The following is a 14,512-nucleotide window of genomic DNA, read 5'->3' as shown; positions in this document are numbered from 1 at the left end:
CCTGTGATACTCTGAAGCTTGGGCTTGGGGTTGCCTTACCACATGGGCACCTTTGAGCACTCCGAATTGGTAGGAGCTGTCATGCCTTAGGGAGGGAGGAGCATCAGAGTATAATCCCGAAGCATTTCTTTGTAAGCACTTCTGACAGATTACCTAATGAAACTCGGAAAGAAAGATACCAACATTTCTAAGACTCGAGGAATTTATTGTGGTGTCTTTTCTCATTCTAAATTACTTTCATTTTAGTACCTAATTTGATATTTGTGGTTTTGTGTGCAGTTTTTTTTTTAAAGGAACTTCCTACCCCACTTTTTTTAAAGGAACTTCCTACCCTTCCCCTACCCCACTATTTGAATACAATACCTCAGTCAATCCCTGCTTGTAGTTATGGGGGCAGAAGTTGAAGGAGTTCATAAGCTTCGTTTTGTGAGCAGAGTGAGAGAAATCATTTGAAAGGGATGAAGGGAGGGTAGGCTGCTTGGCAGAGTTCGTGGCTGTTTAGGGCAGTTGTTGTGAGGGTAAGAAGAGAAACAGTCAGGGACAGCAGAGATCATTCTGGGAGCCTACTCCCAGTTTATCTTGTGTCCCCTGTCCCCCGTCTTGGCTGTCCAAATGTTGGAACAGAAAACACGTTTCAAGTTGGGGCTGCAAGATAGTATTACTAGAAAGAGGAGGGCTCTGGTGGGCTTTCCTTGTGGCTCAACTGGTAAAGAACCCACCTGCAATGCAGGAGACCCGGGTTCGATCTCTGGGTTGGGAAGATCCCGTGGAGAAGGGAAAGGCTACCCACTCCAGTATTCTGGCCTGGAGAAGTCCATGGACTACATAGTCCATGGGGTCCCAAAGAGTTGGACACGACTGAGTGACTTTCACTCACTCACTCACTCAACTGGTGTGTTGAGGGAGCAGGTAGAGAGAAGGTGAAGTGATGCACCTGGAGTTGAGGCTAAGTTCGGAAGGAAGTAGAACCACGAGACGGCTGCTCACTCCCGGGAAAGCAAGGATGGAAGGTTTGTTGAGGCTGGAGAGCAGTAAACTGGAAGTAGTTGAGATGCTAAGAGAGTTGAACATTAGAGAATTAGATATGGAGCAGCTTATTCTAGAAAAAGCTGAAAGGGCCAGTATTGGTATTTGAGGAAATCTAGAGGGAAGTAAGATGAAGTAGATTTCTGCTGCATTCAGACATATTCAGGACGCGGTGGAGGGGAACCCACTCGGGTATGTGTGTGTGTGTTTAAGTTAATACTGTGAAGGTTTTTGTGAAGTGACAGCAACTCTTTAAACAAGTGAGAAAATAAGAAACTGTGACGTTTAAAACAGTGATCTTTACAAGTTTACCTGTTGCTTAAACAGTTTGCTTAGTCATCAGTTGATGTACTAGAGCCACAAGAAAAAATTTTAAGCTTGTTATCTTGTGTTATTCCTACAGATTTTCTTACACATGTATACCAAACATTAGTTATATTATTTTCCCCCTAATCTCTCTAAGGCTGCCAGATGTTTTTACTGTATTAAAATAAACTAAGGACCATTTCTCACGAGTTCCTCAAGGCATCTTCTTTCTTTTCTCTTATTCCAAAAGAAAAAAGAAATGTTTCATCCGGAGACAGCCTGATTCTAGAATACTGAGGTGTTCTAAAAACCATCGCATCATATTTAGATCATCTGCACTTAGTTGGTTAAATCGTTGCATGAAAGGTGAGTGATTAGATAGTTGAGCAGCATCTTCTTTGTCAGGATGCCAATAAGTAACAATTAAATTTCAAAGATTTTAAACAATATTGGGTACCATCTTAAAGGATTTGAAGAAAAGCTAAATACTTCCACGGGTCCTAAGTATATCTTCCATTCAGAGTGCTTTTCACTTCTGTAGGGACTTCACAGTCGCCAAAGATAAATGTAAGTATCTATCTATATGCATGTATATATGTGTATATATATCAAAGGCATTTAAAGTTTTTTGAAACCTATATTGATATTCTCAATAACCTCTTTTTCTATTTTCTACTAATCATTGATCACAATTGGATACAGTTTGAATAATAATCATCAAGGTACCAGCAAAATACTGTGCTAATAAATCTGCTTTAAATTTTTAAGGGAGAAATTTTGTTTTAATAGAAAAGTTTTTTTTTTTCCAAATCTTGAAACACCTAACTCTGTGGTCAATCTACTGTGATTGTGACATGTTCTATTTTTTTTTTCCCTTGTATGATTCCAATTATAATAACATTTCGTAAGTGACAAGACTATAGAGATAGTAAAAAGGCTCATGTTTGCCAGTGTTTAGAGGAGGGTAGAGGGAAGGGATGACTATATAATGCACAATTTTTAGAGCAGTGGAACTGTTCTGTAATGATGTGTTCTTATAGTTAAAAGAAATATTTCTAATTACATGCTAAATTAAATCTGTTGCAGTTGTTCTAAACGCACAGAATGTCCCTGGCTGCTTATTGTGTCATCTGCTGTAGAAGAATGGGAACCTCGACTCCTCCGCCAAAAAGCAGCACATACTGGAGAGATGTCAGTGAGTACAGTTAAAACGACAGTATTTTCTTGTAGAAACAGTGATAGAATTCTGGTTAAGTTTCCAGGGTGGTCCGCAAAAACTTATTTAATCCGTGATAAATCTCAGATTTGTTTACAACTTTTCTGTACTGATGGTTCACCCCCAGTTTGTAGGCCCAGAGCCATGCATAGTCCTTCTTCTTGGGAATCTCCCCCTCCCTTTGTTCCTGTCAGGTTCATACTCATCCTTGTAAATTCAAGTCTCACTGCATTCTTCAGCAGCTGTTTGTTAAGCTCCGATAAAACTGGTGCCAAGCCCATGTTATTAGGTTCTGGGAATTCAGTGGAGAGCCAGGAAGATGTTTCGCTTGCCCTCTAAGAACTTAAGATCTAGCACCAATCTACTGTCTATTTGTAAATATTTATGTTATTTATTACTAACCTTTATTTGTAAAATGAGAATATTAGCCTAGGCCATCTTTCATTCATTCTGCTATGTCCTGGGTACTATTACTAGGCTCTGAGGGTACAGTATTGAATAAGACAAAGTCTGTATTTATGTTATTTATTACTACTCTTTATTTGTAAAATAAGAATATTAGCCTAGGCCATCTTTCATTCATTCTGCTATGTGCCGGGTACTATTACTAGGCCCCAAGGGTATAGTATTGAATGAGACAAAGTCTGTCCTCATGGAGCTTCCTTTTGGTCTTTAAGAGAGATCAGTTTTTAGGATAGATCCTTTTCATCTAGAAAATTCTGCGATTTTGTATTTAAAAATACAAAAAAGAGTGGAACAGAGAAGGGAACTTTTCTTCTCTCATCACTTCTAGCAGAACAAACTGAAGAGTAGTGAATATACTGTAGGGTAGCAGAAAAGGCTGTGAGTCTGCATTCTGTTTCCAGGGCTTAGTGAAAGAGAAACATCCTAGTGTGAAGAAACAGGTGGTGGCAGTATAGGAGGAAACAAACCAGCTGCTCCCGGGAAAGTCCAGGGAGCCGTCTTGGAATAAAGAAGACTTCCCGGAATTGTCCTCTTTCCTGTTCCGGAACCCTTTCCTAGAATTTGGGGGGAATGGCCTTCTCCCTGGGCTGATACGTGTGGAAGTCAGTGGAGAGTTCCTTAACCCTCAGGAGGGAGGAGAAATGTTTTCTTGGCAGCGTTATTTGAAGTTCTGAACAAAACCCTGAACAAAGCTTCTGTACAGCCAACAAATTATACATTGACATTGTCTTTTTTCCCCTTTCTTTTTGAAGGAAATATAATAAAGCTTACTGGATCACTTATTTTAGGGTAAGTGTCAACTGTGAAATATTAATTGACTTCATTATACTACTGTTTGAGAGCTCAGTGGGAGTAATTTACAGGTAGCATAGGGGTGCTGAAAGGGTATAGATTTTGGAATCTGTGAACATGTGGATTCATCACTGGTTAATCACTGGTTCTGTCACTTCAGTGTTGTCTTGATCCAGTTACTTTAAGCCCTGAAGAGTGTTTTCTCTTGGATCTAAGTGTAGATCTGGGAATTCTGCCCCCTGGCACTGTTGCTCTGAGGAAAGCACTTGGCAAGGACAGAGCAGGCACTCACTGATGAGCTTTCACATACCTAAAATCACATCTTGTGTTAGGTTATGAAGAGGTTCAAGAAAGCTGAAATCAACTATAGTCAAAGTTATTTTTGAAAGTCCTTTGAGTCACCATAAAGCTGTTATGAAAGGAATTGAGGTTGACTGAGAAAACCACTCCCATTTCATGCTATTTCAGAGGCACATGTTTAATGAATGGAGTGATTTGCTTCCAAAGGTTGATATTTTTTATTCTCTTTTCTTCTTTTTGGAGAGGAGGGATGGATATATATTAAGTGTATGTCCAATGCTGCTCTAGTGTTTCTGTTAATAATATTCTTTTTCATTAGTGTAAATATGAAATCAAGTCTTAGATGCTAAAATGATAAAGTAGATATATTTGCCATTTTATCCAAATACATACATTTCTCCATGACATTGTAAGGTAAGACAGAACATATTTAGAGGATTTTTTTTCTTTGGACTCATTCCAGGCAAAAGATAAATGTTATATTCTTTTCTATGATGCAGTTTCTTTGTTTATATCACAGTAAAATTCAGGAATATTGTGAAAAATCACAATTTCTAGTAAAGAATTTTGTCTTTCATGAAACATGTGATAAAAATACTGAATAGATTTGTTCGTTTTGGCTGCTCTGGTCGATCCCCCCAGAGAGGTGATGACTCTTGAGAGCTTTCTCCCCATTCTTCTGACGCTGGCAGTGTCTGGCCTTTCTGTCTTCCTTGCTTTTGCTATAGGGTAGGAAGCTCAGGAAAAGGCTTCATATAACTATTGTTTCTAAGCTCTGAGTTCACAGAGTGCAGCCTTTGTGTCTGGATAAAAAGGAGTGTGTAGGTCAGTCAGACTAGGGGGAAAAAATCCTTCACTTTAGGATATACAACATTGTATTTCACTTAAAAACAAATTCTAGTTTGCCACCCCCCCCGCCCCCCACCTCCACCATGCAGCTTGTGGCATCTTAGTTTCCCAACCAAGGACTGAACCCGGGCCCTTGGCAGTGAAAGGGCAGAGTCCTAACCACTGGGTCGTCAGAGAAGTCTTTGTGTTTCACCTCTAATGTTTGATTTTAGGTTTAACACTTAGGAGAGAAGAAATTTTCATATGCTGGTGTTAAAGAGTACAGATTGACTAATCCTTTAAAAAAACACTTTGGCATTATCTAGTAAAGTTGAACAATATATATATATGCTTTCAGAAAGCCTGTAATTTTACTTCTAAGTATGTATCTTAGAGGAACGTATGTATCTATAGAACATGAGTATGCATCTTAGAGGAACATATACACATGCATACAGTACAGATGTATATGACGTATATATAACACACTGTAATTGACTCAAAACAGAAATTCCCTAAATGCCCATCTGTGGTAGAATGGATAAGTAAGTCGTTATATAGCCACACAGTGGATGAATCACATACCATGTGAAAATATAAATGCCTGAACTCCAGATGCATGTAACAGCATGGGTGAATCTCACAGGAAGAAGGCTGAACTAAAGAATGCATACAGTGAGATTCCATTCCTTTGAAATTTACAGACAAAATTAAGCCTTGTTGTTTAAAGGTTCATGTTTAGGTGGTAAACTATAAAGAATAACAAGGATATTATTATAATCAGAGAATAATAATTGGCTATAAAGATGGGAGACAGGGTCAGGATCAGGGAGGGACGCACTGTGGGCTTCTGGGTACTGTTAATGTTTTTTGCCTGGGAATGTAATGCAGATATTTGTTATTATTTGTTAAGCTGAAATGTGTATATACATTTGTATATATATATGTATAATGTATGTTATGTACACATTACCGTATTCATACTATGTTTCCCAATAAAAAAGAAAAAGTTCTACAGAAAGCTTATTAAAAAAGAGTGGCTCATGTGTTATATTTAGATTATATGTTTATGATGAATTTTTTGTTTCTTTTTAAGAGGCTCTTTATTTATTACATATGAAGTTCTGGCCTTGAAGAAGTCTTTGACATTAGATACTCAAGTGGTAGAAAGAGAAAAAATGAAGTCATATATATATGTGCACACAGTTTCTTTAGATAAAACAGAAAATCATGGTAAGTTCATGGTAAAGTAATCCCATCTTTGTGAACAACGGAAGCTAGTTATTGAATTTTAAAAATGAGTATTTAGGAATGTAAATTGGTACAAACACTATGGAAAACAGTATTCAGATTCCTTAAAAAATTAAAAATAGAACTATATTAGAACCAGCAATTCCATCCCTGGGTATTTATTCAAAGAAAATTCTAAAAGATTATCCACCCCTCTATTCAGTGCAGCATTATTTACGATAGCCAAGATATGAAAGCAACCTAAGTGCCCATCAATAGATGAATGGATAAAGAAGATATGTGTGTATATATACACAACAGAATATTGCTCAGACATAAAAAGGAATGAAACCTTGCCATTTGTAACAACACAATAGACCCAGAGGGTATAATGCTGATTGAAATAAGTCAGACAGAGAAAGACAAAATACTGTGTGATTTCATGTATATGTGGAATCTAAAAATCGAACATGAGTAAACAAAACAGAAACCCAGTCATTTATACAGAACACCTACAGATGACTGCCAGAGGGGTGGGGTTTGGGGAAGGAGAGAAATAGGCGAGGGAGATTGAGAGGTACAATCTTTTGGTTATAAGTAGTTAAAGATATAAAGTGTTCAGTGTGGGGAATGTGGTCAATAATTATGCACTACTCTTGTATGGTGAGAGATGATAACTAGATTTAGCGTGCTGATCATTTTGAAATATATAGAAGTATGAAATTACTTCATGTGACTGGCAGAAATTAGAACTAAAATGTTTCACAGTAAAGGAACATTTTCTTAACTGTCTCCCAGCCATATTAACAGTATCAAACTAAAATGAAATAACTTTGTGAAGGAAAAGCTTCTCCCCAACCACCCAGTTTTAAAAGTGATCAGGAGGATTAGGTACAGAACAGAGAAAAGTAGAAAAATAAAGGATATAAAAAATCCATAGTTCCTGCCCCAGTGATTGTTGTATTGTGATATCAACAGTCCTGGTTGCTCAGTGGTAAAGAATCTGCCTGTCATTGCGGGAGACACAGGTTTGATCCCTGGGTTGGGAAGATCCCCTGGAGAAGGGAATGGCAACCCACTCCAGTATTCTTGCCTAGAGAACTCCATGGACAGAGGAGCCTGGCGGGCTACAGTCTATGGAGTTGCAGAGTCAGACAGGCCTTAGCAACTAAACAACAACAACGATATCAGTAACTAACACAATGTTGTAAGTCAGTTATACATCAAGAACAGACAGACTCAGAGAAGAGATCAGATTTGTGCTTACCATTGGTAGGGCATGTGGGGGCAGGGAGAATTGGATGAAGGTGGTCACAATGTACAAACTTCCAGTGATAAATAAGTACTCAGGTTGTAACATACATTAATAAATATAAATGTAATTAACACTGCTGTATGTTATATATGAGAGTGATTATGAGAATGAATTCTCAGAGTTTTCATTACAGTGGAAAATTCTTTTTTTATTTCTTTAATTTTGTATGCATGAGATGATAGATATTCACTAAACGTTATGGTACTCGTTTCATGATGTATGTAAGTCAAATCATTATGCTGTTTACTTTAAACTTATATGGACCTATATGTCAATTGTAGCACAATAAAACTTGAAGAAAAAACTATGAAAAAATTTTAAAATGAATACAATATTAATAAAACAGGTTTAGCTAACTGTAAGGACAACCAGACCTGTAAGAGCCAAGTTCCTAAGGAATTAATTGAAAATCAAATTTTGGACTTCAAATATTTAACCCAAATTTGCAGCTTTCCTGTAACTAAGTCAGGTGAAGACTAGCCAACTGTTTTAGTCTAAACTTGGAGTTCCTTGGTGGCTCAGCTGGTAAAGAATCCACCTGCAATGCGGGAGACCTGGATTTGATCCCTGGGTTGGGAAGATTCCCCTGGAGAAGGGAAAGGCTACCCACTCCAGTATTCTGGCCTGGAGAATTCCATGGGCTGTACAGTACATGGGGTCACAAAAAGTCAGACACGACTGAGCGAGTTTCACTTTCACTTGGAGTTCTTTACTTCACGAGGACTGTCAGTTCAGAGGCTGGTCCTCCGTTTAGCAAGCATAAAAACATGATTTTTGTCACTTAGCTCAGGGGTATTTTTGCTCTAAAGCATTTATTATTATGCAGTCTAAACTCATGGGATGGATTCATAAATATGAATACCAACTTATTTACAGAGGGAAAAAAAAATGTGTCATTAAGGTTGGAAAGCCTGGCTCTACTAGTCGAAACACTCCCCTCCTCCATATTTAGGTCAGATGGAAACCCAATTAGCAATCACATGGTTGCTTGGTGAACATAACTTTTAGAGCAGAGTATCTTTTCATCAGGGTATGGGTAGCCTGGCAAGTCATCACACTAGATTTACAGCTGCCTGTTGTACATCGTCAGCCAGAATAACCATGCCTACGAGCACTTGACGTTGCCCGAGTCGGGCAGGTTCTGCTGCTCCCCCGTCTGCAGCTGTATCTATCACCGCCCTCTCCAGTCTGTATGTATTGTTGGTGTACCTTCCTTATTTCAACATGCTTTCATGGTGTGTTACATCAATTACAGAGCTATTTTTATAGGATACAATTTACTCATATAGTAAAGCTGAATCTCATCAGTCAGGTATCTCTACTTTTCACTTTAAGAGGGGTATTTTTAAGTGACATTTTCTCACATATAGCTAACCCCGTGTTGTATATGAGGATTTTTGTTAGCTTGAGTTAGTGTGTTTGCTTTTGTTTTGTTTTCACCTTTTCCCTGACTAGGAAAGCAATTTTGGAGCGGGGGTGGGAATTCGGACTCTGTTCCCATAATGGTTTTAGTTGCTTTAATAGTGACAGTAAAAAAAGATGCTATTTTACATTTTCTTTTTAAAAAATTGGAACTTAATTTATACATTTTTCTTTGAAGTATTGGAGCACAGCATTAAGAGTACCTATTTGTTTTTATTTACATCTGTAATCATTCTAGGAATCACCTACCAGGCAAGAAAAGAGCTTCACAAAGCAGTAAGAAAAGTATTGGCAACATCAGCCAGGATATTTCGGGGTCCATTTGCTGGTAAGTATCACATATTTAATTGAGAATCCTTATCAGTAATCTGAAAGTCGTTCAATGATCAACCTGAGATTTTTTTTTTTTCCATTTCTGGTGCTGAGATTTATTGTAGCTATGGAAAATTGAATAACCTTGTTCTCTTGGGCTATACTTAATTTTAAGGACTTGATGCCTTGGAAAGATCTTTCCTTCCATCTTTATGGATGCATTATTTTTAGATAGTTGTCCGACTCTTTGCAACACCATGGACTGTAGCATATCAGGCTTCTCCATCCAAGGGATTTTCCAGACAAGAGTATTGGAGTGGGTTGCCATTTCCTTCTCCAGCGGATCTTCCTGACCCAGGTATCAAACCCAGGTCAGACGCTTTACCCTCTGAGCCACCAGGGAAGCCCAAATAAATACTGAGACTCTCTTGATGAATATTTAAAAATTATTTGTTAGAAAATCATTTCCATGCTTTCTCATATTGCATCAAAAATATAGATTCACAATTTGGCAAATCTACATTATAGAGCTACCTGTAAAAGGGCTGACCTTATCTCTTTACAAAGTTGGTGTGATGAAAAAGGAAAGGTGGGAAAACTTTCTAGAATTAAGATACTAAAGAGACTTAACTAAATCTTGTTTTTTTTTTTTTTTAACAGCTCTAAAGATATTTTGAGAAAAGTTGCAGGAATTTGGATATGGAGTTAGACTGATTTTTAGACGATCTGGAAGATTTTTGTTAGTACTCTTAGGTGTTATAATGGCATTGTGATTATACAGGAGAATGTAGGCTTATTCTTAGGAGATGCATTTAGAATTATGAAAGGGTAAAATAGCATTACTTCTGCAACTTTCTTTTACACAGTTTAGAAAAAAAGTATATACACACCCAGGGGAATTCTCTGGCGGTCCAGTGGTTAGGACTATACGCTTTCTCTGTCAAGGGCCTGGGTTTAATCTCTCGTCAGGGAACTAAGATCCCACAAGCTGCTCAGCACAGCAAAAAAGTAAAATAAAATATACACACCATGCAGATTAAACAGCTATGGCAAAATAAGAACATTTGTTAAATCTAGTTGTGGTAAACATGTGGCTGTTAATGTATTATTATTTTAATCTATCTCATATACTTGGTATTTCTCATAATAAAAAGTTTCTTTAGGGAAAAGGAGCCAAAAAGAAACAAAGACCTTATCGTGAAAGCCAACATAATATATAAAACAAAACCACGTACATATTATATGTAAAAAACGTCATAATATGACAGAACTGAGAACAAGCCTATCAGTCATTATCAAGACCTGGAGATGGATTTAACTTCCCTGTTGTAGATTTCAGATACTTAACAAACTACCGTCTTACATGTGAGGATGAAACGTTTTAACAGTCCACACTGTCTTTTTTTTGTTATCGCGAAGACACTTTTAGTACAGTCGATATAGAAGATCACGACTGCGCCGTGTGGCTGCTGCTGAGGAAGAGCCGGTCGGATGACAGAGCAGCCCGACTGCAGGCCGTCCAGGAGATGTCGGAGGCCCGTCACTGGCACGGTAAGGAGACGTCTGCGCACGCCCCACACGTCGGCAAGCTCGTGATCTCTGATGTGAAATGAAGGGCCAGAGACATCAAAGAAGGAGAATAATTCAGGAAATATTAACATGCGTAAACAATATTTTCAAAAACTTTAAAAGAAACTCCAGTGATAAAGTATGAAAACTGCTGGCCGGGTAGCCATGGGGTGTTTGGTAAGAACCCCCTGAAAATGGAGGTAGATATATTTGTATAAACTTTCTACCAGAATGAACTTTTTATACTTGATGGGAGAAACTCTTGATTCTGATAGGTATAGCTTAATGTGTTGGCATGTTTTTTCATTCCTATTTAATGAGATATATTTTAATTATTGGCTGCACCAAAGTGATACGTGCTTTCAGTTGACAGTCTCTTTGGCTTTAATATAATAATTAGGGAAATGTACCTAATTGGCATGTGTATGTTTGTTTTTTAAGAAAGGTTTTTAATATTTAATTGTATTTAAAATTGCAGGTTCTGTGGTAAAAGTACATGAGCAAGAGCTCAGATCTGCTCTGAATACAGTACAGGGGCTAAAGCATGCTCTGTTAGTAGAGGGCTTCCCTGGTGGCTCAGATGGTGAAGCGTCTGCCTGAAATGCTGGAGACCCGGGTTTGATCCCTGGGTCGGGAAGATCCCTGGAGAAGGAAATGGCAACCCACTCCAATATTCTTGCCTAGAAAATTCCGTGGATTGAGGAGCCTGGTGGACTACAGTCCACGGGGTCGCAAAGAGTCAGATACGACTGAGCGACTTCACTTTCGCTTTTTTCACTTTCCCTGGTGGCTCAGACAGTGCAGAATCTGCCTGCAATGCAGGAAACCTGGGTTTGATCCCTGGGTCGGGAACGTCCCTCAGAGGAGGAAATGGCAACCCACTCTAGTATTCTTGTCTGGAGTATTACATGGACAGAGAAGCCTGGCAGACTACAGTCCATGGGGTCACAAAGAGTCGAATACAACTGAGTACTAACACTTTCACTTTCACAAACATGTAAAGAAAATAATGTTCTCAAAGAAAAGTTTAGTTTCAGAATAAGATCTCTGTCTCCATATGAGTTAGTCAGTTTGACTGATTGGTGACTATAGTAATTTATAATGTAAAAATAAGCTTACTTAATCTGAATGGTCATCTGAATTAAATTCACCCATTTCAGTCCATTTTAGTTCACTAATTCCTAAAATGTCGATGTTCACTCTTGCAATCTCCTATTTGACCGCTTCTAATTTTCCTTGATTCGTGGACCTAACATTCCAGGTTCCTATGCAATATTGCTCTTTACAGCATCAGACTTCACTTCTATCACCAGTCACATTCACAACTGGGTGTTGTTTTCGCTTTGGCTCCTTCTCTTCATTCTTTCCAGAGTTATCTCTCCATTCTTCTCCAGTGGCATGTTGGACACCTACCGAACAACCTGGGGAGTTCATCTTTCAGTGTCATATCTTTTTGCCTTTTCATACTGTTCATGGGGTTCTCAAGGCAAGAATACTGAAGTGGTTTGCCATTCCCTTCTCCAGTAGACCGCGTTTTGTCAGAACTCTCCACCATGACCCATCTGTCTTGGATGGCCCTAGTTTCATGGCTCATAGTTTCACTGAGTTTGACAAGGCTGTGGGCCATGTGATCAGTTTGATTAGTTTTCTATGATTGTGGTTTTCATTTTGTCTGCCCTTTGACAGATAAGAGGCTTATGGAAGCTTCCTGATGGGAGAGACTGACTGAGGGGGATATTGTGTCTTATCCTGATGGGCCAGGCCATGCTCAGTAAATCTTTAATCCAATTTTCTGTTGATTGATGGGCTGGGCTGTGTTCCCTCCCTGTTGTTTGACCTGAGACCAAACTATGATGGAGGTAATTAAAACACACTTGCTCCTTGGAAGAAAAGCTATGACCAGCCTAGACAGCATATTAAAAAGCAGAGACATTACTTTGCTAACAAAGGTCCATCTTCTCAAAGCTATGGTTTTTCCAGTAGTCATGTATGGATGTGAAAGTTGGACTATAAAGAAAGCTAAGTGCCAGAGAATTGATGCTTTTGAACTGTGGTGTTGGAGAAGACTCTTGAGAGTCCCTTGGACTGCAAGGAGATCCAACCAGTCAATCCGAAAGGAAATCAGTCCTGAATCTTCATTGGAAGGACTGATGCTGAAGCTGAAGCTCCAGTACTTTGACCACCTGATGTGAAAAACTGACTCATTGAAAAAGACATTGATGCTGGGAAAGAATGAAGGCAGGAGGAGAAGGGGACAACAGAGGATGAGATGGTTAGATGGCATCACCGACTTGATGGATATGAGTTTGAGCAACCTCTGGGAGTTGGTGATGGACAGGGAAGTCTGGCGTGCTGCAGTCCATGGGGTCACAAAGAGTCGGACATGACTGAGTGACTGAACTGAACTAGTTTAGTGGAGAATGTGAGTGGAGGTTTAGAATAAAAATCTGTTTCAAAATCTGCCTTCCAAGACTCCATTCAGATTTCTGCTCTATCAGAAACATCAAAGTTGGAGCCCTGGCATGTAGATTTTGAAAAAGTTCCACACTTGATTCTGACACCCGGGTTACGTAGGGCCATTATTAAAAATAATGTCTCCTCCAGTGGTTGCAGGTTTGTTGTTTTTTGACACATGTCTTAATCCATTTGGGATGCTGTAGCAAAATGTCATAGACTGGGTAGCTTATTTTGGGCTTCCCTGGTGGCTCAGATGGTAAAGAATACGTCTGCAATGTGGGAGACCTGGGTTCGATCCTGGGCTGGGAAGATCCCCTGGAGAAGGGAACGACTACCCACTCCAATATTTTGGCCTGGAGAATTCCATGGATTATATAGTCCATGGGGTTGCAAAGAGTCAGATACGACTGAGCGACTTTCACTTTTCAGGTAGCTTATAAAAAACAGAAATTTATTTCTCACGGTTTTCTGGAGGCCGAGAAAGACAAGATCAGGGCAGCAGATGTGGCACCCTGGTGTCTGGTAAGGACGGAGGGAACTCTCGGGGGTCCCTTTTACAGGAGCACTAATCCCAGTCATGAGCGCTCCAAATCACCTTGCAAAGGCCTTGCCACTAAATCCCATGACATTAGGGATTAGGTTCCAACACACATATTTGGGAGGGACACAAACATTCACTCTATAGCAATACATAAAGAATGGAACAGTGAAATCAGGAAGGCTAAGCCAAAGTACTGCTATCTGGGACCTCAGATTATTCATCAGCATCATGAAATGCCAGAGCACCATAGCAGTACCAGGGGATGATGGGTCTAAATGGAACCGCAGGTTTTTGTTGATGTTGTTCAGTTGCTAAGTCATGTCTGACTCTTTGCTGCCCTGGACTATATCATGCCAGGCTCGTCTTTCCTTCACTGTCTCCCGGAGTTTGCTCAAACTCATGTTCATTGAGTCAGTGATGCTATCTAACCATCTCATCTGCTGCCACCCCCTTCTTTTGCCTTCAGTCTTTCCCAGCATCATGGTCTTTTTCAATGAGTTGGCTCTTTGCGTCAGGTGGCCAAAGTATTAGAGCTTCAACATCAGTCCTTCTAGTGAATATTTAGGATTGAGTTCCTTTAGGATTGACTGGTTTGATTTCCTTGCAGGGTTTTGAGTAGTGATCAAAGGAGAAGAAATTAAATTGGCTCTGATCTATCAGGTTTCACATTTGAGGTTTATTTTTTCAAAAAGGTTAGTTAGACTGTGATATGTCTAGGTATGTGTTGAGAATT

The 14,512-nt window shown here is 39.2% G+C and overlaps 1 protein-coding gene across 1 annotated transcript in view; it reads left to right on the top strand.

The window, feature by feature from the left end:
* The first annotated feature begins 1,588 nt into the window (after window positions 1-1,588).
* Window positions 1,589-14,512, top strand: part of SERAC1 (serine active site containing 1) — a 39,645-nt gene continuing 26,721 nt past the window's right edge. Inside the window, exons 1-6 of the mRNA XM_052645933.1 lie at window positions 1,589-1,698; window positions 2,419-2,527; window positions 3,766-3,802; window positions 6,030-6,166; window positions 9,139-9,228; window positions 10,632-10,763. Of these exons, the coding sequence (XP_052501893.1) occupies window positions 2,437-2,527; window positions 3,766-3,802; window positions 6,030-6,166; window positions 9,139-9,228; window positions 10,632-10,763 (487 nt within the window). The 5' untranslated portion in view covers window positions 1,589-1,698; window positions 2,419-2,436. The remainder of the gene's footprint in view (window positions 1,699-2,418; window positions 2,528-3,765; window positions 3,803-6,029; window positions 6,167-9,138; window positions 9,229-10,631; window positions 10,764-14,512) is intronic.

This window comes from Budorcas taxicolor, chromosome 9 (genome assembly GCF_023091745.1).
Source record: "Budorcas taxicolor isolate Tak-1 chromosome 9, Takin1.1, whole genome shotgun sequence".
In the NCBI taxonomy this organism is placed as follows: domain Eukaryota; kingdom Metazoa; phylum Chordata; class Mammalia; order Artiodactyla; family Bovidae; genus Budorcas; species Budorcas taxicolor.
Note: the sequence above shows the minus strand (reverse complement) of the source record. Positions and strands in the feature narration are given on the sequence as shown.